Here is a 25,079-nt window from a genome sequence, read left to right as displayed (position 1 = left end):
CTGAATCCATACCGAAAAAATAAAAAACAAAATCACTTGTATCAAATATACAAACGTTCTAACTCTACAAGAGTACGACAAGGCAAAAGATCGTCTCTAAGCGTATTTACTAAAAAAGAATCAACGACAGAAATTTCCACATAGATTTAAATATTGGTCATAGGTTGGTAAAAATGAATCTTGAAAATAAGCCTCTCATAATTTATACATCGTGCCGCTGCCTCAATTAGTGCCCAAGACAAAACATCCATCTGATAATAAATCAAATGAAACTTGTCCGGAGAACAAATCAGACTGGTAACAAATCATTAAATACTCGACAATTTTATTTGAAGATAAAAATACAAAAAATCCAACGTTAAATACCTAAAGCGAAGATTCTAGTACAATCATTCAATTTGTTCCGAAAACAAAAGCGACTACTATATTTAATATTGAATTAAACATGTCACTTATGTTGACGGACGAAAGGGGACTCGCACAACTCGCAATCGTTCGGGAGAGACAAAACAGTTACAGAATATATTGTTACAGCTAGTAATAATAATACATTATGTACCAGGGCTCAGGGGCAAGTGATTGCTTGCCCCGACCCTTTCACAATGTCTGGGCAATGCCCTGCACTACACAGCACTCAACAGTTCAATATCGCCAGGCGCAACATTCTGAAATTATGATACGTCTTGATCTTCTACATCTTGTAATTGTTCTTTCGGTTCCGCTTCACCTGGAATTTAAATCATTGCAGATATTACAAATATGGTAAAACTGTGAATATATAATAAATTCATTCAAAAACAAGAGTTATTGAAGTTAATAGCCAGTTGCATACTATCACAATTTACTTTTCAGAATGTATGTAAGTAGCAGTTGTAATTCCTTTTCTTGTTTCTCGGAAAGAAAAGTAAATATTAATGCTAATAAGTTTATATATATTCCAAAATAAGTAACTTTTGTGAAAAAACAAATTAACGAGAACAATTCAACAGTTAACCGACAGGAATATGAAACAAGGTGTAATAAACTACAAATCATTACAATTACAAAACTTCTTGACTGTACCAAGAGAATCACCTATTATTCCAGGTTCAAATACGAAGGTAAGAATTTTTAATAATTAATATTTTTTATAATCTGGGGTTTTATGGTTCAAAAAAACTTCAATAATAATTTTAAAAGTAAATTTCATAGTAAATAAAAGAAATGTTCAAGAGGTTTTACTTATATAATATACGTGTGATGGAATTGGCCGATACTTGATGAATATTCATAACGTATTCAAATAATGAACACGAATCAACATGGCTACTGCTTCAAACAACCAAACCTTTTGATAAGGAAAACCAAAAAAATCAGCAGCCGCCCATCATATTTTGCAACAAAACCGTTCCATAGACTTTAGTTAATTAAGATTAGTTAGACAAGTTAACAACAGGCATCTAGATGCCTACGAAAGTGTAGAAATAATTAAACATAATATTTTAATTATCAGATTTTCCTGACTATTACGAAGGCCACATTGGAAAATTGATTTAAGAAAATCAAGAGGCAGGTACCTAGCAGAGGTATTCATAGTATAAATAAGGATAACATTGTATTTATTTTTACTATAATCTGAAGTGGGCTTCGAAGGTCTGAGGCCCAATTCATACAGAATGGACGTCTGGCAGAGACGAGGCGCGTTCATTCTGTATAAATTGAACCTTAGGTCCGAAAATCATCAGAATGGACCTGCTCAAATTTGCAGGTGTTTTACCATAAGGAACGAGCCAGAACTCTTACAGCTGTATTACTGGCTTGAACAGAAACTTTTAAATATAATTCGTCGTTGTTCAATACGGTGTGAACTTTTTTTTGCTAATACCATGTACACTTGATTTATCAAAATGTGTTTTCTCAAGATAATAATAATTATCAAAATATTCGTGAGTTCAAAAAAAAATTTCGGAAATAATTCAAGCAATATTGGTACTTCAAGTAAAAATGCGGAGACATCGTCTTCATCAAACTTACCGTCTCCCTGCATATCGCTCGTCCATAATGTGAGATTGTCCCTGAGCAGCTGCATGATCAGCGTGCTGTCCTTGTAGCTCTCCTCGGACAAGGTGTCGAGCTCGGCGATGGCGTCGTCGAAGGCTGCTTTAGCGAGCCGGCACGCCCTGTCCGGGCTGTTGAGGATCTCGTAGTAGAATACGGAGAAGTTGAGCGCCAGACCGAGTCTGATGGGGTGGGTGGGCGGCAGCTCCGTCATTGCGATATCGCTGGCCGACTTGTAGGCCACCAGCGAGTGCTCGGCGGCGTCTTTTCTGTCATTGCCTGTCGCAAACTCGGCCAGGTATCGGTGGTAGTCGCCCTGAAACGAGAACAAAAAATCACCGAATATTTCGACGCTGCGATCGAACCAGCGGATTGTAATAAACACGCGACGATGCTGATTGTGACGTTTCTTGAATTTTAATCAAGAGATTTCTAATCGATTTCTGTGGATTTTCCGTATAAGAGCCAAAATAATTTTGGACATTGATGGAAATTGAGAAATATCTAAATATTGCGTGCGACACCGAAAAACAAACAAATCGAATATTTGTTGGGAAAAAATTCAAAAACCGGTCGATTTTTTATGCAAATGAGACATCTTTCTATTATAACCTCTACTTTCATATCTCTTCTCCCGCCCCTTGGGTACGATCACCCTTAGAATTTGAATAAAGAAAGTAATCAGTAGGATACTTCATTAAAAGTCATTTTATAAGGAATTCATCCGTGTAACTGGTCACTAGGTAACTTTTCATTTGAAGCCTTTTGCGGGAAAAACAATGTCATCAAGTAACTCCTGAAATGCTCTAAAATGTCAGACAGGGTTTCGAGACTAACTTTTGTATGGCAGATGATAGAGAACAGTTCGAGCAACTACTGCAAATTCTTTTGTTCATATAATGCACGTTTTTTCAATTTTTGTTACCTTTCTATGACTTGTTCACATCATATTTTAAAATGAAGTATCACATCTAGTACGTTTCCTATTCAAATTCAAACGGTGATGGTCACCAAGGGGTCAGTTAAGATTATGATTGAAAATTGACTTGTTTTTGCATTAAAAAAAAAAAGTCTTGAAGATATTCGATCTGTTTCGAAAACGAAACAGATAGAATTTTTTGAAATTTTTAACGACGAAATGTACGCGACGAAAAAAATTACGACTTTCATTCTCGGTTTTTATATTATTACAGAAATATCGATGCTATTTTTGTTGTTGAACTCCATGGAAAGATGCAACTGAGTAATCCGTGCAAGAACCTGATATCAAGGAGTTGAAAAAAAAAAAAAAGAAATTAAAACCCTTTAATGGAAAAGAATTAGTATGGTGTAGTGCCACGTACTGATTTTGAGATATATGTATACAGTGAATTCCATTTGAAACGAGCCACCATGAATAACCTTTGGTAAAATGATTTGCAGAAAAAAAAAACACGTCAACACCATAGTATACAGGGGGACACATTTTGACATATTCACATTTGATGTCACTTTCCCTATCGCACCCCCAGAGCATGTCACCAATTTTTTTTAAATGGATCATCCTATATTGTTTCGCATTATCAGATGCTTCATGATGAGCAGATTTCAACAAATTATAAGACATATGGTCTGAAGCTCATTGTTCAGGAACTACAAATTATTTTAGTTGAAAACGAGCCACCCTGAATAACTTTTGGAACAATGATTTCCAGGAAAAATAAAAAAACACCTCAACAATAGTATACAGGGGGACACATTTTGATATATTCACATTTGATGTAACTTTCCCTATCGCACCCCCAGACCATGTCACCATTTTTTTTAAATGGATCAATTGTTTTGCATTATCAGATGTTCCACGATGAACAGATTTCAACAAAGTAGAATACATTATGGTCTGAAGCTCATAGTTTGAAAGCTAAAAATTAGTTGAGTTGAAAACGAGCCACCCTGAATGAACTTCTGTACAATCTGTTATCTAGGTTTCATAGGTGTTTTTGTGAAGTATACTTCAAAAAAGTCTTATTTTGCCTTGTTAAGTTTGAATTCGATATTCTCTTCATTTTGTATTTGTCTATTTCTACAATAACGATTACCTACCACGTGAAGTTACAATTGGTGTTTCTGGTTTTGTGAATTCTTTAGAAGCAATGGTTTATACTCCTCTAGAACGGATTGAAATAGTGAGTTTGTACTACCAGAATGGAAATAGCGCTAGAGCTGATGCCCGTATGTTCAATGATAATCATCCAGGAAGAAATGCACGACACAAATACGTTTCAGAATTATTGAACAAATTTAGGGAAACTGGATGTATTAACAGTTAAAAGCATAACCGTTCAAGAGTTGTCAGGGCAGGAATTTCAGGTAACCACATCATAGGACCTTTTTTTATGATAATTTGACTAGTGATAAATATTTGGATATGTTGGAGAACTGAATAATACCGTGCATCAAAAGGGCAATTGAGGAGGATATAAATTTATTCGAAAACAAAATAGTTTTTCAGCAGGATGGTGCACCTCCTTATTATACAGCTCCAGTGCGACAATTTTTGCATGATCATTTTCCTGGTCGCTGGATTGGCAAAAGAGGTTCTACAGAATGGCCTCCAAGGTATCCGGATCTCCCTCCTGTAGATTTTTTTCTATGGGGTCATTTGAAGTCTTAAGTGTATGAGACAGAATCAACACCAGAAGATTTGAGAGTGAATATCACGCGGCATTGCAGAGAAATAACTCCCGAGATTCTCAACCATGTGAGGGCGACAATGGAAGCTCGTTTCTACCATTATATGAAAGAAACGTTTTTGAACATTTATTATAGAAATTTTTTTCTTCTTATTGTCCAGTCATCAGATTTTGATTCAAGAATTAATAAAAAATATCTTTTTCTGATTTATTGCTTCCTTATTTGTCTCTAGAACGAATATTTCAAAATATGGCCTCCTGTATAATTGTTGACCTGTTTTTATGTTTCCTGCAAATACTATGTTTTTTTTTCTTTCTGCAAATCATTGTGCCAAAAGTTATTCAGAGTGGCTCGTTTTGAAGGGAATGCACTGTATATTATAAATAGGAAGAAATTGGAACTTGGAGTTTCACACCCTATTTCCTGACTCGATCGAGTGCAAATGCAAGTTCTTTCAGTACTTTTGGATGACCCACAAAAAGTTTGGTAAAATGACAAATTCAAAGTACTCCGGATGACCCATATTTAGAGTTACAAGTAGTTTTACATCAACTTAATTAGTTTAGGAACATCCATTGCCAATCAATTCAATAACTCTGGATGTCGTAAATATTTTTCTTTTGAACTTTTCAGGCACGGCAGAGAGTGCAGATCTGCGTACCGGTCCGTGTCGTCCCGATCCAGGGCGCGCTAAGCTATAGCAGAAGAGTAATCTACTTAAATGATACATTCCCCACAGTCTGTCACGCTTCAGGAGTGAATCAGAGAGTGATTCAACATCTCAATGAATATGTTCAGCGATCACTAATATGGTTTCCGGAAGCAAGAATATTAAGCGATCATCTTTCAAGATAAAATCAAATCAAATATACTTTATTGCCTAAAGAACTTATAGAAACAGTATCGATTGACACAATATGAAACACACTGATAACTTGGAAAGCCTCGTTTATATTTGATATTTGTGGATAGAGTCCTCTGTCGATTCCAAATACAATATTATTTTTATTTAATAATCAATATGCAATTAAATCCTTGCTGCAGATTCAACATCCAAGTGGAAGCGATAAGTGGTTGTGGATTGTATGATGTATGCGATGAGAACTAGCGAAAGTATAATTTTATGATACGAACTCCGAAAAGACAAACTCAAAACTCGTAACCACACATTTGTTGTCACTTCATTTCGTGCCATCTCTTATAATTTAAACTTCTTGAAACTCAAGAATAGCGGTCCTGGTGTGGAAACGAGTGTGAAAATTTTATGAAATTGAGGCCCTAATAAAGAAACTGAAACGACAATGAAAGGAAAGCATGTATAAGAATGTCAACTAGACCTTAGTATCCTTGTGGAGTTGGATTCTAAAATAAATGGCACACTTGTAAATTAGCAATTTTAGTCAAAGGCAAAAAATTAGAATTTGAAAGACTTATTGCGAATATTTTCAGTCGTTTCAATGGTTTACTTTGCTATCGCTGCCGATTATTGGTCTGAAGAAAAACTTCTCAGTCTCTGTTGCTATCAGTAATTTATATAATAACAGATGAATCGAGAGTAATATGGTATATTCGATATATTTTTGAATAAAAAACAAAATTTTCCACTTGATTTTTTCTGCCCTTTGAATTTCACATTTTCGTTTCTACTTTTTCTCCTTTATAAGACACTACATTGTTTTTTCGAGCAACAACACATATTGAATATAATTTTTCAATATGAATAAAAAAATTTACGCTAAAACAAAATTCTACTTTATTTAAATGACAAAAGGTTTTTATTAGAGGTTAAACAGTTAATTGTAGTAGGCGTCGACAATACGCCATTTTTTGCTAGAATGTTTTATTATTCATTATTATGAAGTAAGATCTACTCAAAAAGATTAAATTAAAAGCATGTTATTTAAGAACTAAAAACTATATCTAGGTAGGTATAGTACACGCCGCCAACTAAAATGAATCAGAGCAGAAACATAAAATCGTTCTGTGTTAAAAGACTCCGCCCACTTCGAGTCATATTTCGCCAATGTACTATTGACATCAGTTTGTGTGGCAAATAGCTATCTTCTGGGACGGGTACAACTTGGTTTTAAATGCGCATCAAAATCTCATCTTACTTGGCTATAGTTTGCGTCATATGTTAATTCATTGAACAAATTACCTACAAACTACTTAAAACAAAAAATATAAATGCAGATTATGAAGAATGTTCAAACAAATGACCATTATAAGAACCACCACTGACTTAGTCGGTGCTGAGAATTCGAGATACTACTTTTGCTCTCAATCCTGGTGATCGATTAAACAAGATAAATATCACGTCCGAATTTTCCAGGCCGACTGAGGGGGCGGAAACAGAGTGAAAAATTAAAAAAATATCTCATCATTAGAAGTTGAATTTGTACACCCTACAAGATTGTTATTGTGATATTGTTGAATCGAAGCCCAGGAATAAAACATCTCTTGTAAGTGTACAAATTAAACTTTCAATGTTGGATTTTTTTATTCATTGACCCTATTTCCACCCCTCAGACGTTCGAGAATACTTGAACGTGATGTTTATTTTGTTGAATCGATCACCAAGAGTAACATAACTCAACCTTGCAGGTGTACGAACTTAATTTTCAATTATACGGTTTTTTAAATTCCGCAAGTAAGCGGAATCATTTTTTCTGACGACCATGTTGATAATTTTAGAATTTCGCTTTTCTTTTATTTGACTATTTTCGTATATCTTATGGTTCCGGGATACCTATAATGGACATACTTAACTAGGACACACTATATATGGAAATAAATGTTTTCCTTATATGATCTGTTTTCAAAATCTCTTCATAAGTGAAATTTTTTAAAAGTCACAGCCTATAAAATCGCAACGTGGTTTAAACTTCTTCAGGCAAGAAAAAAAAATTGCTTCCAGGCTTCAGAGGTTATCCATCTGGACACTGGTTGTCTTTTAAAGTAAAAGCAGGCGAACAGTAATTTCATTAGATTAACTGAAGATTTTTGCCATTATTACCCTATTTATGTATTGCCTTCTCATTAATTCGGTTAGTTAGATAGAAAAATCATTATTAATTGGAAAAATTATTCCTAAACCCATTCACATTTGATACGTTCTTGATGTCTTTTAGCTGATGTGTCGGCAGTCATTGGTGATCCTTATAACAAAAAAGCATATGGTCTACAGATAAAATTCAAGACCATCGTGTAAGTATACCCACCTAATTTATCTACCTACCCAAGTGACATCAGTGAAAATTAACAGAATTGAAATTAGCACGTTTTATTGACTCTGATTATGTCATCGATAGTAAAATATTAATATTTGTTTATATCTCACTCAGATGATAAAGGATAATGTTATGGGGACCAAAAGGAATTATGATGAAACTGCCAAATAATTAATCAACTGTGTAAAATAATATAGTGTGAAGATAAAATAAGGAACTGACATAAATACAGTTTTTGTGAGGTTCAGCAAATTTATTTTTTACAAGTTTGATACATTTTTCAAAATTGTATTGTATGTCACCAATTGCAAAAAACCATACTAAATATTGTCCAAGAAGAACCCCTTATGTCTATTTATTGAAAATATTTATGAAAATCATCACATTCTTCATTTCACAGGTAAAACACAATGTGAGTAGTTTTTCGACTTTTCTATAGAAGATGTCAAACTAGCGGTATGATGATCATAATTGAAAATTCTAGCAAGGTGGTGATGCAAAACTCTGGGAAAACAAGGAAAATCTCGAAATGACACTTTGTATTGAATTTCTTTTGTTATTTTAACTGGAAATTTTCTCAAAATGCCTATTGTGAATGTATTGTTGGCGGAAATGATACATTATTTGGAAAATATTACTAGACGGATGGTGAAGCAAGGTTAATGATTCAATGTTCATGTGAGAGTAGTTGTTCTGGGATTGCTTTTTCTTTTAGTTTATATTTCAAAGCAATTTCTATGCACGATCTAGACATATTTGAACTTGACTGCTCAGTATTCCTTCTGAAGTTTCCCACCTTTTTTGTACAAAGCTGGAGAACTAGAAGGCCAAAAAGCTTTTTTCCGATTTGAGGGTGTTACGTAACTGAAACAATGTAATCCAAAACAAAATTCTTTTCTCGATTTACAATGTTCTACAAACGAATATCGAAAAAATGAAGAAAAATATTCTGGCTAAAGTAAACTACTCAAAGAGATTGATGAACCCCAAACAGGAACATTTTTATGTCACGTTCCTCATTAGAAGAATCAATATTTCTTTATCTTTATTATTCTTGAGTAATGTTGAATAGCTGCATTGTTGTCATAAGAATTGCATTAGGAATGTCTGTGACAGGATTCTTGTTGAATTTCATGAATTGTGAACTAGTTTTCACTAATGAATGTAAAAAGCGAGAAACAAAAATGTTTTGAACTCAGGTTGCTTGGAAACCTAGAAGTTTGAAGTACAGAATGATGTAAACTTGAAAAATATATTGTATTTGCCAATAAATAATAAACTTTGAGACAGGTGTGATATTGGGCGTTGAAAAATCTAAGGAAATTAAAAACTCATCTTGTAGATGCAAAATGTTTTCGGAATCTTGGAAATTATACACTTTTATAAGCAATATAGATAAATATTGAAGATGTTAGCAAATAATAAATATATAAGAAGTTGGGAAAATTATGTAGAGTCTGGAAAGCTCGAGGATCTTGAAAGCTATAGAAAATGTTAAAACAAGATAAAGTGATGAACTTTGAAAAACAGTAATTGCTGACAGAAAATAATAAATATAGGGTATTTGAAAGTTAGTACAAATACAAAATGTTGAATAAATTTTTTCAAAACAGAAAACATTAAATGAGTTTTTGAACTCAGATTGCTCAAAATCTAGAAAGTCATACAAAATAGTGTGTTCCTACTAAGAGAAATAAGAAAAATGTTGTGGATACGGAGTGATTGGGATTTTGAGAAATCATAAATTGTTGTATGGAATATTGATATTAACAAATTAACCCATTTTAATCTAAAAAATAGGGGATGAAAGGGACAAAGTGGTTGATGCGCAACTGAATAATAAGTCTCACTGTGGAAGCTACAATGAAAGACAGAAGGGTAACTTCGATTAGCGGTCGATACCAAAACTTGGTATTTGCAACATACCGCCTTGGGGAGCCTCATTTATCTTTGATATTTGTGGATTGGGACTTCTGTCGATCCCGTCTTCTTGAGGGTAAATGTTATCCCGTCTTCTTGAGGGTAAATGTTATCCCGTTTACTTACTGAGGCTTATTTTTTAAAGATAGGCAAGTCCAGCAAAACATTCGATTTCAGCCTATCACCACTGAGTTATTTTTGGGCTCTGGTTTCAAGAAGACAATATTATTCAGATTCATAGTAGAAAATTTCACGAATAAAGTTGTCGAATACTCGACTAACCATTCATGTAGATTGTGGTTACAAATCGAATACTACACTTCACTACCTAGAATAATGTCAAAACTCTCAGTTCACTGACCTTCATTTTGTAGTAGAAGACTTTGGACTCTCCCGAAGAGGCGGCAGGTATTAGGTGCTTGTCCAGAACGCTTAATATGTCCGAGCAGATATCTCTTAATTCTTTTTCGACTTGTGAACGATATTGCCGTATCATTTCGAGTTTGTCGTCGGTTCCTTTTGACTCTTCTTTTTGTTCGATTGATGAGATTATGCGCCAGGACGCCCTCCTAGCCCCTATGACGTTTTTATAGGCCACCGAAAGGAGATTCCTCTCCTCGACGGTCAGTTCCAGGTCGAGTTTCGCCACCTTTTTCATCGCCTCGACCATCTCTGCAAACAAAATATATTACTTGATATGATTAAAGAGAAACAGTATCAAAAATTGTAAATTCACATGCTATGCTCGGGATAAAAGGATCACTGCAGGTTGACTTGATATAGTAATAACATTTAACAGTCGGAAACTGAAGAAAAGTCTAAGGGTATCAATTTTTCAACCAATTTGCCCTGAAAGTGGTTGTGAAGTCTTTCAAATCCGCAAAGTATACTGGAAAGAAAATATTAAATTATCTGTCATAGTTTTCCAAGATATCCTAAACCGTGAAAGTGTTATTCTTGCGAGGTTATTCTGTTGAAAAACTTCTAATCTGTCCTAGGTCTGCGTCGGCCACAACAATATAAATAACATAGAAACATATTCGATTTTGTTGAATATATAAATCCAAACGAGGCTATCAGCAGGTCCACGAAATTAACATAACAACCAAGCCAGTGATCGATTGATTGCCTTTTTATAAATTAATATAATTTAAAGCAACGGAAATCCAAAATCAATCGCCAGTTTCGCATAGACAACGCTCTCAGAGTGCCCCAAGAATATTTTCTGCCACAATTGTGTTTTTCAGTTGAAAAAAAAATACACAACTGATACAGATATTCCCGAAGCATTCTGTATATTTATGAGCTACTAGATTCAACTAATAATTACCCGCACTGAATTTTATTACTTATAAATTTCAGCATGCAGGTAAGATCTAATCTATAAGAATTACCTGATACGGCGTTTTATCCAAATTAATGAAAGCTAACCAATGACACAGAGAAGAAATGAACTCATTTATCAGTTATTTCAGTTAAATATTGAAAAAATCAATTCAATCACCCAGATTTATATAGTTTTCACTGTTGAAACGATGAGTAAATTGTTCTCAACTCCAAATTCTGTAGAATCTCCAATATCCAATTAGTTCGACAGTTCGCTGGATTAATTTCTATCGAGACGGGGAAAAACCTATTCTGTTTTTGAGCGATAATGCCCTGCAAACGCCGCTGCTCAAATTGAATCATTTGCTCGGATAAATTTAAGTTCCTCTCCCGAACATGAAAGCTACTCTAATCGACAATTTTCTCTTGTTTCAGAACCGAGGGACACGATAAAATAGAGTAAAATGTACGGAAGGGAATAGCTATGATGCAATAAAATGAAATACGTTATTTGTCTACGAACGAGTGGAAGGATCATAAACATTATACTCTACTTATTGCTTTCTCTGTCCTTCTAAACCTAAACAGTGATCATAGGCGTGACTGTTGAAATCTAGGCAATCTAGGTTAATACGGGGAAGAGTCGTGCCGCTGTTACAACAAAAGAAACCTGCTCTACCGCTATTAGTTAATTTCGTAATAGAAGAAAATTCAACTGTACTTCTAATCTAGCCTTCCTAAAGACACTGAATAGTGTATCGTACATCAGGGCTCAAACAAGCGATCTCAGTTTTGATAGGCAAATGTTTATCGTGCTAGAAATCGCACGTTGAAAGGTAAGACCTCGTTGATCCTTAGCTCGCAAGAATTTTAACTTTCAAGGGTTGTTTGAAGTGAGATCATCAGAAGCTGGCTACTTTATTGAACGCAACCCTGAAGTATTTGTGTGACAGGTGCCATGAGATGACGCCGAATTGGAACTTTTTGATAAATATTTCTACGCAATAACAAAAAACTGCAAACGCCTCCCAAGACTTGTCGATTTTAAATTTACTAGGGTCGTCTAACGTTTTTTTTCATTTCAAACCGCCTAGAATACCGTCTCCAGATGTGTCATCACCACTTAATCTATAACTACACATCAAGCTTTATAAAACCCGTAACCGTCGTCATATACTGGAAAACTTTGAGAAAATAACTGTTGTGATATCAGGAATTCTTTCTGTCTAGAACCATACTATTTGATACTTTATGTTAGTACCACAATGTTCTGTGGGAAAAATTAATAAAACAATTGTTGCCCAAAGTATTCTTACCTTGTTTTTTCAAAGATGAAATTGAAAATTATAAACTTATATCTCAATGTGTTGAAACGTATCTTCTTACGGTTGGTAGTTTTCAACTAGCATTTTTGTGCAATGGCTGAACTGCATAGAAAACTATATTCTCAACCTATATCTATGTCTTATAGTTAGTTGAAACTTACAAGCATCAGACACATAAGCCTCTATATCTCAGACGTAAAGTTTCTGTTACACTCTCAAGAATTGTTATTTACAAACTCATTATCACATTATCACTGAAATCTCACTACGTCGGTATCAAAGATCTGTGCCTCGGTCAATACCTAATCTGCGACAGAACATTGAAGTATCTATTCCTACTTCTGTTGAAAAAAAATCTCACTCGTCTTGAGAAATTGAAGGCCTGTCTGCGCCAGAAAAACACTTCAATTTTTCCGCTTTTGGGAGTTGGAATACTGATAGTTCAATCTTAAGTATGGTTACTAACCTTGTTGTAAGTGTTCACGATTCGACAAATCCGGTCAAATGTTTAGGGTTATTAAACTTGTTTGATAACGATGGATGGAAATGGTGTTTGCAGAGGGGTTAACATTGTTTTTTGTTATTTAGGAGACGTCCAAGCTATCAATTTCTTTCAAGTTTGCGGAAAAGCACTGCAGACTCATAAGCTCATCACGTTTTACTTTCATCTTTTCATGACAGCCATTCCAACAATTTTGTTCTTTGTACTAGTTTTTGCGAATGAATTTTCGAATGTTTGTGACATTCTTCTGGATACAATTTGGGTAACATTCGTTTTAGTAGCATCAGTTAGTAAACCTTTTTCCAAGAGGCTGTGTAAACGTGATAAGTTATTTCGCCTTTTTGTAATACAAAAAAAAACAAATTTTAATGAGTAGTGAATCATTTTTGAATGATTATCTCTAGCTTGATTGTTTTGGAATTGTATCAAAGTATTGTATCTCGTCATCTTTGATAAAATGACTCGCAAGGAAGCACTTCCATTGGCGGTTAGAGATAGCAGCACTTCAACATAATATCATTTCCCACATGATAATCTATCATTATCGATGCGGTTATTGATAACACAAATTATCAATTATAACATATTTATTATTGATATACTTTAAAGCAGTAACGTCAGTGAAACCAATCCTAACCTAAAATTTAACCTTGTAGACAACACATAAAGTTCATAATCATAATTGAATTCGTATACTAAATACAATTTACTTACTGCAAGGTTTTCACTGAAACTCTTATACTAATAGAAAACCTTGTGAAAATATTGAAGAAAATTATATCATAAGTGTCAATATTGATTTTCATCAATTATATCGGCCAGTTCTATCAAATTTTGGAATTCGAATACAAAATTTTATTGTTCATCCCCCAAAAGCGACATAATTAAACAATATATCCTGAAAAAGAATCAACAATTTTTTTTCAGTTATGTTGTTTCTATCATTTTTTTATCAGATTGTCTCTATAATAAAACATGATATAATGTTTCTTGGAAATAATGAAATTATCACTGGAGTACCGCTATCTACAGACAAAATTACAGGACCGAAAAAATAACGTATGAGCAATGTTTGATAAACCAGAATACCAAACTACATATCACATTCACTTTAGTTAGACTCTTTGACGCCCATGAAGAAATCAATTTTTGACACCTTAGGTTTCACATTCAGCGTATTCTTTTCAATGTTTCTAGTTGTCAAATAATATAATAACGTTTTTACTGAATTTATACATTTCTGTAATATTTTTCTCCCGACAGAACCGATCATATTTTTTTATAGAAAATATACGATTATTGAAAAACATGGTTTCATTGAAATAAATGGAAAACTGATTCAATTGAATTTTCTTATCACATAGGCTAAATGGCTGTTATATATCTGCAGATTATTTATATCACACTGTATACGATATAAGTTATAAACTATAGGTATCATACTGTATGTATTGGAAATATACTAATTTGATTCTCATTGGTTCTTATTACTGCAAAGAACACGTTTGTGTGTGTCCGAATATTAAACGAATTGGGCATCGAAATTTTGCCTCGCCCATAGTACTCCCCAGACCACTCGCCAGCCGACTACCATCTTTTCACTCGTCACTGCAAGGTAGTGTCTATTATCAACATAAAGTCGACGATTTCTGATAATTGAAAATCGAATTCCTTCAGAGTATCATTCCTCGAACTAGGCTGTAGCGGACAACAAACAATAGATTTGTCATTGCCCCATCTGCCTGTGAACGAGGTAACCAACCGCATATCCGAAATTTACCCAATTCCTCGTATAAGGAAAAAAACTTCACATATAGTCAGCGGACATACTTGAAGACGGGCTATTAATCAAATCATCTAAAGGAACAATTTGTTCAGTCCAGTCTCAACTCCCTACAATGTTGATGATAGACACTACCTTGCACTGACGAGTGGCCAAACAGTCCGAAACCGGTCTGCAAGTGCGTTCCAATAATTGAAAATCTATTGCGTCAGTTGTATGGCCAACAGCATATGCAGGAATAACTTCAGTGAAGAATCCTGCACTGACACCTGTCGACACCAATACCCTTCGTAGTATTAGCCAGTAGAGTAATTGTTTTCTTATAGGTGTCAGTCCTACAGTGTAGGGAGTTAAGACTAGCCTGAACAAATTGTTCCTTTAGAATTAGATGATTTGATTTGTAGCCAGTCTTCAAGTATGCCCACTGACTGTATGTACAGGATATCTCAAAATCAAGTTCACTTTTTTAGTGCATTTTTTATAACCTCGTTTATAATTTTCAAACTCTGTAAAAGTGGTTTACTTCAACTTTTCCATCGTTTTTATCAACCAAGGGAATAAAATCATCAAGTCATTTTGTGCATGGAACGCAGATTCGTAATAATGCTCAACAAATTTCCATACCACGTCGCTGATTTGTTGTTTGATTCGGATACAAGGTACTTGAAAATTCACCGTTATTTCACTTCTGCATCGGGTGTCTAGATTATTTGATTAAATGAATGAGAGGGGGTGATTCAACATCAACAAAAATTTCAAAAAGAAAATGTTTAAATTCAAATGAGTAACTAATATTTCGAGAGCTGATAACAAAACTGAAGAAATTTTAATCACAAGAAATAAAAAAAAACCATATCACATCGGTGTTATTGATTTCAAATAAGAGTCTGAAGGAATACGTTATTTTGTTAACGTTGCCAAGTAACACAATTGTAAGATTTTCACTAAATGATTAACAATCCCGCAACAGTACCGAACACACCCGAAGAAGCTATTATTCGTGTTGGGTATCAAGTATCGGCCAATCCCATCACAGAATTATCTGAGAAACAACGGATAAAACGCTGCATCAATCTACTGCATTTCTTGAATTCTCGATAGCCCGAATTGATCAGTGTACGCCCCCAGGTAAGCTACAAATCCATGGCTAGAAATTCGTGGCTACCTTCACGCCGATAGGTACCTAAAGTCCGTTCATAATTTGTTGATAGCTCACTGCAAGTTTGACCCTCATTAGAGAACTGAAATACAGAGAGGACAGCTAATATGATATAATAACAAAAACCAAACTAAAACTGACAGTTTAAGATGTTTTCGACTAACCCACCTTGTATCTGAAGAAATACAATACAGCTATAAAACTTTTAATCCGATTATGTAGGTATTTTGAGTGGAAATGAGTGACCAGTGTCGTAGAGTATATGATTAAAACATTAGTTACTTTAAATAAATAAATATATTAATATTCTTAAACTGTAGGTACTGTAAACTGTATTTTTATTTTAAAAAAATTTCTTTATTTTATTCAAAAATAATAAGTTACTTGCAATTTGTAAAAGATACATTTATTTAATTAATACCTATTTTTAAATGATATAAACTACGATTACTTACAAAACTATTCAAATTCAAAATAAACAGGATCATCTTCGGAATCCGAGTCGTCTTGCAGGTTAATAATTAGCGGTTGTGTCTCTACAGTCGCATCAATTATATTGTCAAGATCCCACATTTTTTGTTCTTCTTCTATTGCATGTCTTACTGCATCTCGCCAATTTTCTTCTGTAATATGTTGTAAACACTCGTATAACAATTCACGTACAGCTTATATTTTATATGACGTATTTTTTCTAGCCACATAGCTTTTCATTTGTGCCCAAATGAGTTCAATTGGATTTAATTCGCAGTGGTAGGGTGGAAGTCTAAGGACTGTGATGTTTCGTCTTTCCGCCATTTTGTCAACTACGTATTTCTTGAACTTAGATTTGTGTTGCCGGGCAATTTTTAAAAGTTCTGCTTTAACCATTCCATCTTCGTAAGGCAGGGACTTATTCCGCAGCCAGTCAATGATATCCTTTTTTTTCCACGCAGTCGTTGGAAGTCTTTCAACTAGTCGTGAATGATAAGGTGCATTATCTAATACTATAATTGAGTTTGGTGGTATATGTTCAATCATCTGCTCAAAATACTCTTCGAAAACATCAGCTGTCATCTCCTCGTGATAGTCTTTTGTGCTTTTGGATTCAAATTCCAACAAACCATGCTTAGCAAATCCTTTTTCACTGCCAATGTGAGAAACTATTAATCTACTGCCTTTACCAGAGGGTGGGGAAATACCAGTAGACCAACCTTCCATAAAGGCTTGCCTGGAGCTTGATATATTTTTATCTGTCCAAATTTTTGTGTGAGTATGACCTGCGTTTACCCACGTTTCGTCCTGATAGTAAATTGGCCTTCCTTCAGCCCGAAATTTTCGTATAGATCTTAGATACTTTCTTCTCCAACATATTATCTCTTCCCGGTCAATCAAAAGTGATTTTCGGTCTGATTTCTCCCACCGGAAATTTAATTCTTTTAAAACTTGCTACAATTTGGTTCGTCCGACATGAGGCAAATCCGGGTCGTCTCTGACTTCTTGTAAAATTTTGTTTAAGTTGGGTATTTCTTTTTTGTAAAAAAATTCGTGAATTTTCCTTCGAATACCATTTTTGGCAAATTCATCAATTTCAATAGGTTTTCTCCCCCTCTTTAAGTATTCGTTTGTATTTGGGTTAGCTATACCTTTTTTTTTTCTTTCTGATAGGAACTTATATATTGTTGACTCCCCTACGCCCGTCATGTTGGCACAACTCTTGATTATGTTCTGAACAGTGTTTGTGGGATTCTGAGAAACCAGAGCATCGTGAACGTTCAAAACAATAGTCTTCTCTCTTGGTGAATAGACAGACTTACTGACTGTACGCAACAGTACCGGTGTAAAACTTGATGATGTTGATGATGATGACGAAGCCATCGCAAGCAATCAAACAAAACAAGCAGGAACGAAAGGTACGTATATGTTTGTAGGAATATGAAAAAAAGTTACTCACGCACTGCACAAAATTCGCAAAATAAATATTAGAGACGTTAATTACTGCCGTAGACGCCGAAACACCAACGAGCCGTAAATTAAATGCGATTAAAAAATGTACTAAACCAAAAATTATTTTCGTTCGTAACAACTTCACCCTTTCAAGGCAAGTTTCGAATATAAACTGAAGCTTTATATTTAATGAATAAACACCTCAGGAACCTCCGCCTATGATTTTACGAGTTTTACGACCGTTTTATGACTTGGGCCCTCATTTTGTGCTATCGACAAATTATGAACGGACTATAGTTCACGTCTTTGGAAAATGTTAATTAAGTTTCATTTACAGTTGAGGCTCCGAGTACTCTATGTCGTCTTTTGATATATGAAACCATTATTGTTTTGGATTTGGAAAATTAGCTTTGGATTAGAGTTCTGAGATGACCCGTAATATTTTCCTCCGGATTACATGCATATTTTTGTGTCGCGTAAAGCCCTGTTATACAAAGGAACCGTTGAAGAGGCAAAATACCACTTTTCTTCCCAGTCATTTGATTTGTCTCTTCCCTGATATCAGCCTCTACGATTTTCCGAATAAAGTTTAAAAGCAGTACTGTAGTAGCATGCCAACGAGTTGACAGGAAGACGAAAGCTAATCTCTATTTGCAAAATGAAACAGTTTCTGTGAAGTTACTCTAATTTTATAGCCTTGTTAGGTTTTATTCAGATTACATATAATTTGTGAGTATGACTAGATAGTATTCGTAACTTTTGAATAGACAGGATTTGTACCTATGTCCATTGTACTGTTTTAGCCGATTACAGTAGTTTGCAGAATAACCCTGCAGATTCAATGAAGCACGGGTAAAAAGCTGACTTAGTTTTAATTGAAAAATAATAGCGTTTTCCAGTAATAAATTTGCCCCACGATTACATATCATCTAAGGATCTATGTAACTACACTATTATACACGAACGTTTCTCACTCATTTTCTCATGAGAGGCCGTGAATGAGGGCCCGAAATGAACACAAGGGTGTACGAGATAAAGGAAATTTCTAGTTTCCCATTACCTACATCACCCGCAACGAAGAGAGTAATACTTTGCAACCACCCATCGCTACTCGACCAATTTCCGCGCAGTGATTGAATTTTGACCCCGCACACCGGGCCCAGGTCGCAATTAACCCACTTCGGAAAGCGACTAGGCGCGAATAATACATCATTGTCGTCGGGGTAGATTCGTCAGGTGCTCCTTTCTCTCGCGAGGAGCAGGCCATTTCACTGCGAACGCCGACGACGTAAAAAAGGGAGAGAAGGTCGGTCTCCCCCCCTATCTATCTCTCTCCCTCTTTCACCCCAAGAGCACTGTTACCACACACACGTTCAACAATATCCTCGACAATATCGATCTTGTCTGCATTGCTATTTTAGAGTAGTACATAGCAAAAAATCAGGTTCAAGAATATTCAGTGGAGATTAAATTTGCCGTGAGACTTCTAAAGTAAATTATGATACTAATATTGTAAAAGAGTCGGAAGGCGTTCCATTTTTTCAATAAGTGAACGTGACCTATGTGTAAGATAATCTATTTGAGCCCAGGAATTTCGAGATCTAACGATTTTAAAATTGTAAACGCGCCGATAAAAATTACAAAAGTTATAAACAATTAAGTGAAAAAAAATTGGGCTTTAGTTTTTTCTCAATATCTCGGAAAATTTTCAAAATTTTGGAAATTTCAAAAAAGATTTGAAAAGATCAATGAATATGCGTAAAAAAAGTCCCGACTCCGAAACTGTATCTCGATTATTTATAATTTTTACAGAGCCCTGAAAATAGAGCCAAAAGCGGGTAGTCTGGCTTCCGCGCCCTTTCGTCACTCGTGACATAAAAACAAAAAAATATTTAAACATATTAAATTAATTTATTCTATTTTTTATAAAACTTTTAATATTGTGATATTAAAAAAACACAGTTACTTTTATTATAGAACAAAGTACTTATTTGTTTATAACAATTTTTTTAAATAAACAATTAAAAAAAGAATAAAAAAATGTTTTTTAAAACCTCAAAGAACATTAGAATTTATGTTTAAAAAAAACCGGTCACTTAATTTTAATATTTAGTTGCAAAAAACGATTGTTAATTAACAAACGCATTTTTTAGCAACAAAGAAATTTTTTTAAGAAACCATTTTTTTCCTAAAAATCATGATATTTTTCAATTAACATAATGCAAAAAACATATCGCAATGCGAATTGCTTATAAACAATGTATTTGTTTATAATAAATTTATTAACAATAGCTGTAAAAAATTTAAAAAATATATTATTAATTAGTTTTTAGCCATGAGACATTGAAACAATAAAAAAAAATTGTAATGTATTTTTTATGAATCATAATTTTCAATTGTTAATAAAAAAATAGAAAATAACATTTTTTTTATTTTGGCAACGGTAATCTGTTTTTTTGCCTATTAGGGATAACTTCACCAAAGGAAAAAAATGCCAGGGTTTTAGTTTAATAATTATAGTGATTGTTGTATTAACTTTCAATTCAGAAAAAGTTATCAACAAATTTATAATTAACGTTAAAATTGGGATGAAAATTTTTTGACTGCGGATTATTGTTTATTGATGTATCCCAAACATTACATGAATTTTTTCATTCCTTAATATTTATATTCAATTTGTTTAAATAATTTTTTTTGTTTTTATGTCAGAGTGACGAAAGGCGCGCGGAAGCCAGACTACCCGCTTTTGGCTCTATTTTCAGGGCTCAGTAAAATTATAAATAATCGAGATACAGTTTCGGGAGTCGGGATTTTTTACGCAAATTCATTGATCTTTTCAAATCTTTCTTCAAATATCCAAAATTTTGAAAATTTTCCGAAATATTGAGAAAAAACTAAAGCCCAATTTTTTTCCACTTAATTGTTTATAACTTTTGTAATTTTTATCGGCGCGTTTTCGGACCTTTCCTCAAACTTTCTAGGCAAAAATACGAATCGAATGACACCTTGGTCATAATTTTTGGACAGGGCTGAAAAATGTTACAAAAAAAAGTACATGTGAACTAGACTACTGCACTAGTTGTTGCCTCCTGAAATTGACGACAGCTTATATTAAGAATTAGTTTATGTGATAATGTAAAGAGATCATAAAAGCTCAGAGTTCAAAAGCTACTCAAAATCGATTTTTAAAATTGTTTCACCAATAGAAACCTACAGTATATATAGGATAGAGAAACTAGTATTTCAACAAATTTCCTTAACTATTACCACGCTGAATATTACTTTCATCTTGCGGAGATTTGTGTAATCTAAGTTGAAATTTAGTTTTATAAACCAAACATGTAAATATGGCTTTGGAAGATCCCTATACTTATTTCAATGACTGCCATTTCATTGATAAGGAAATTAAGTAGAATGTTCAACGAAAGTCATTTTTTGTGGAGAAAAATCAGTTTTTCATCGACCGTTTTTGGGTAAACTAAAAAGTTTGCCCTTTCGTCACTTGTATAAAGTTCTCCATTATAATTTTTATATTTTTCAGATTGTGAAAGGTAAAAAATACCCAAAAAAGGTCGAAAAACTAAGTAGAATAGTTTTAGAAATGTAACAGTAAGATCAATATATTAGACACATTTTTAATGATATCCAACTTCATTCAGGATATTGAAAAAGGATGTCACATACTTAGAGTTGTTATTTTTCGAAAAATCGACACTTCAGATGTAATTTATACAAACACCTTGTATTTTGACCAACTGCTACACCGTTTTACAAATAGTAGAAATTTGAAGAATAAATTGGTTGACACTGTTTGATCTACCTTGTATAAGACATATTTTCGAATACAATAAGCATTAATTTTCAATGTTTTATAGATAACTTATGAATTCTGGCACACCTCAATTATTTTAGTAGATATTGGTGAACATTCCAACCGATATTTGGTAGAATCGTGATTCACCGCTTGATCCAGTTATCACAAAGTTACAAATAACAAGTTCAAGTACCGATAAAGTTGCTTTAAAATTGATGACATCACAATTTTTATCAGACATGACAGAGACAAGTGTTGCCACTCTGATCCACAAAACATAGAATTGAATAAAACAAATACTCAAATATAATTTCACTGAAGATTTTTATTTGAATATGAATACACTAGTAACGTTTTCAGATAACAGGTAGCCAAGTTACAACACATGCTTAACTATACAATGAGTTCCTCGAGCATATCTAATGGAGTAAAAAATATATAGTATACTGTTTCAACCATAAAAGTCCATAAAAAATGTAGAGTTTTCAATGACTTGACATAATTTTCGAAAACATCCCTAAGTTCAGCACAATGATTTGGAATTTGTAACCTAATTATGAAATGTTTCTTCAGTTCAAGCTCAAATCGATACTAAGTGAATTCTAAACCAATAAAATCCAATATTCAACATTCCACTTTATTCTCTTGCCAGAACGTCTGGACACTTCCCAATTTGTACTAAATTCTCTTTTGCTGCAATGGCATTTTCATATTCAGACTCAAAAGACTGAAATGTGTAAAAAATAAATATTCGAATTAGGATGCGATCTTCAGAACCCGTGTCGTTTTGAAATTATTATTAGTATATTACGTACCGAGTGGGATAAGAAGCCAATTAACCACGAGTGAGTGGACGTAATTGGCATTATCCTCGAGGTGCGTACTATATTTTTTCTACGACTGACCGTAGAAAGGAATGGTACAATATATTTGTTTGAGATGATGGCTTTCGATTTTAAACTCATCAGTCAGTCAGAACTCAATTAAATGATTTAAAAATTGGTGACAATATTTCCTACAAATTAATCGGGTTCATTTTTGTTATAAGTTTTTGCTGAATCTTCGAAACAAACGAGAACGTTTTCGGAAAACGAAGTTGTTTTTCTTTTCACTCCAACACATACAATTTTCGAAATTGTATTCGTATTTTTCTCTCGATTTTACTGGCAGCAAATTATTCATCGCAATATTTTTTTGCTAGGTAATATCTGGTGGGGTAGCACAAATTTCTTGATCGTTATCACTATGACAGCTTACAATTAAGTGGTTGTTGATTCTCGGATATAACTAGACTAATTACCTACCCACAAACTGTTGAACAATAAATTTACTGAAAATATGATTTAGATTTCGATTTTACAGAGAATTAGTAGAGAAAATTTACTGATTTTGGCTCTTGGGCAATTGAATGTATTCATGAAATCATATTTATATCAGAGTAAATGTTACATATCTCATCATTTTTTGAAATTTCTCACGGAAGTAGCCGCCATTAATTTAAAATACACGTGTATTCTAAATGGGCCAATACCTACCTGCTGTCAAATACGTAATGATTTTAAAATGGAGGGGGTAGAAAAAATGATCATTTCAAATACTTACTAAAGCCACAAACAACCTTGATTTCTAAATGTTTTTTAAATTTACTCAATGTAAAAACCCAACTACATTTGTTACTTTCAATGACCTTATCCTTTTGCGTTTACTTACACCCCAAAGTAAAAAATAAACGTCACAGTAATAGTGACGTTAAAAAACCAGCTAATGAGTATGATAGTTCTAATTCAAGGGCATGGACCACTGAAAAGTAATTTTCAGGGATACATTTTATCGGCGCCATTTGGTTGCATTCCTATTCAGACAAAAGACAAAACTGACATGCCAGCAATAATTTTTCCGAAAGGAAGTACTTTTTCTTAAAACTCTCTGTAGTTTGTGAAAAAAATTACCTCCACGATTTACGACAAAATTTTTTTATATCTATAATTTCAGAAAAACTTAAAAGGTTACCTAAAAATTTAAACAAAACCATATCTACCTTCAACTTTCAAAAATGGATAAAAAAACTTTCGGTAAGGTTGAGAATAAATGAGTATATCACACAGGAATAATCGTAAAATGTATTGACGCCTTCACTCTTAATGGGATGTTAATACCTACTATTTTACAACGAAAATGACGCATTCCTTGTCACCAATATTCTAATAAAATTGACATAGTTTTAAACGTCAATGATTTGTAAACTCTCGTCCATATTAAATATAAACAAATGGTGCAGTCAGTGGGAACTATTGTTAAACAGGTACAATTTGAGTTTATTGCAGAGGCGTTACCCAAATTCTTTATAATGAATTAACAAAGAATCGAAATCACAGGAAGTTGCTTCAATATGGTTACGCAATAATTCATGTGTTCTTATATGGATATGTTGAAGAATGCAAAATTACGCCTTCATACCGGCAGCGTAGGTTGACAATTCGACGAAAAACTGGTTTTCATAAAAATTCTAGCTGGTAGAACATTCCACTAGTACGAACTATTAATATCAGATTAAAATGGTCTTGAAATTATTAAAATTTCTGAGCTATGTCCACAGTGACCAAATTGACAAGGTAGGTATGAAAATCGCCAACTTAATCGATCACTGGAAATATCATTGTTAAGTTTTAATTTCTCAAAAATAACTCAAATATATTAATTACTCAAGAGGGAAGACATAAATCAATGAATAACCCCACGTTACGTTGTTCAGTGATTCATTTCAAAAGAATCTGCAGAAATATCGAGTTACTTTTAACGACGACATTAGAAAGATCGATACTTATATTCTGGACTGACATTTGTAAGTTTGATCGTGGAATGTATTGAACCGTAGAAATAATTTATATAGTTGGCCGTGAAAAAATTTTTAATCGAAATTCTTTGGATTTTTCATTAAACTGTCAGAAATGTCAATAATGGAGCAGCGTCTTATGAAGGACAATTTAGCGGTTTATTATTAATGGGAAAATTTATGATATTACAAAAATTTACTCACCATCGTATCGCTCAGCCTGTTCGGCTAATTTTGCCTTGTACACGTTATCCTCCCTTTCAGACATTTTTGGATGACTTTCGATTTAATTTCACAGCACTTATCACACAAACTCTTTAAACTCTCTCCGTATTGCCAATATGGCCGCGCCCGCCACACTAATACCCGAATCTGATCGAAAAACTTTCGGGTCTTAACGTTTCTTGACGACAGTAAAGAGCGCTAAAATTTGAATTCAATAGCAATTATCTTATCGCTTTCCATTTCTGTTATGATAAATTTGATGATTATTTGGCGACTATTTTTAAACTTTTGAAGGATGAGTAATGACAAATAATTTCATTTTTTTATAA

The 25,079-nt window shown here is 33.7% G+C and overlaps 1 protein-coding gene across 1 annotated transcript; it reads right to left on the bottom strand.

The window, feature by feature from the left end:
- Nucleotides 1-308: 308 nt before the first annotated feature.
- 14-3-3epsilon (tyrosine 3-monooxygenase/tryptophan 5-monooxygenase activation protein epsilon) lies at nucleotides 309-25,079 on the bottom strand. The gene is made up of 4 exons (XM_023174175.2): nucleotides 24,730-25,079; nucleotides 10,222-10,532; nucleotides 2,014-2,353; nucleotides 309-727 (listed from the first exon to the last, which is right to left on the bottom strand). The coding sequence occupies exons 1-4, from the start codon at nucleotides 24,791-24,793 to the stop codon at nucleotides 672-674; spliced, it is 771 nt and encodes a 256-aa protein (XP_023029943.1). The 5' UTR covers nucleotides 24,794-25,079; the 3' UTR covers nucleotides 309-671.

Source organism: Leptinotarsa decemlineata, unplaced genomic scaffold (assembly GCF_025532065.1).
Source record: "Leptinotarsa decemlineata unplaced genomic scaffold, Ldec_3_MD MMD2_tig00026354_RagTag_RagTag, whole genome shotgun sequence".
Taxonomy (NCBI): Eukaryota; Metazoa; Arthropoda; class Insecta; order Coleoptera; family Chrysomelidae; genus Leptinotarsa; species Leptinotarsa decemlineata.
The sequence above is the reverse complement of the archived record's forward strand: the minus strand, read 5'-3'. Positions and strand labels throughout refer to the sequence as shown.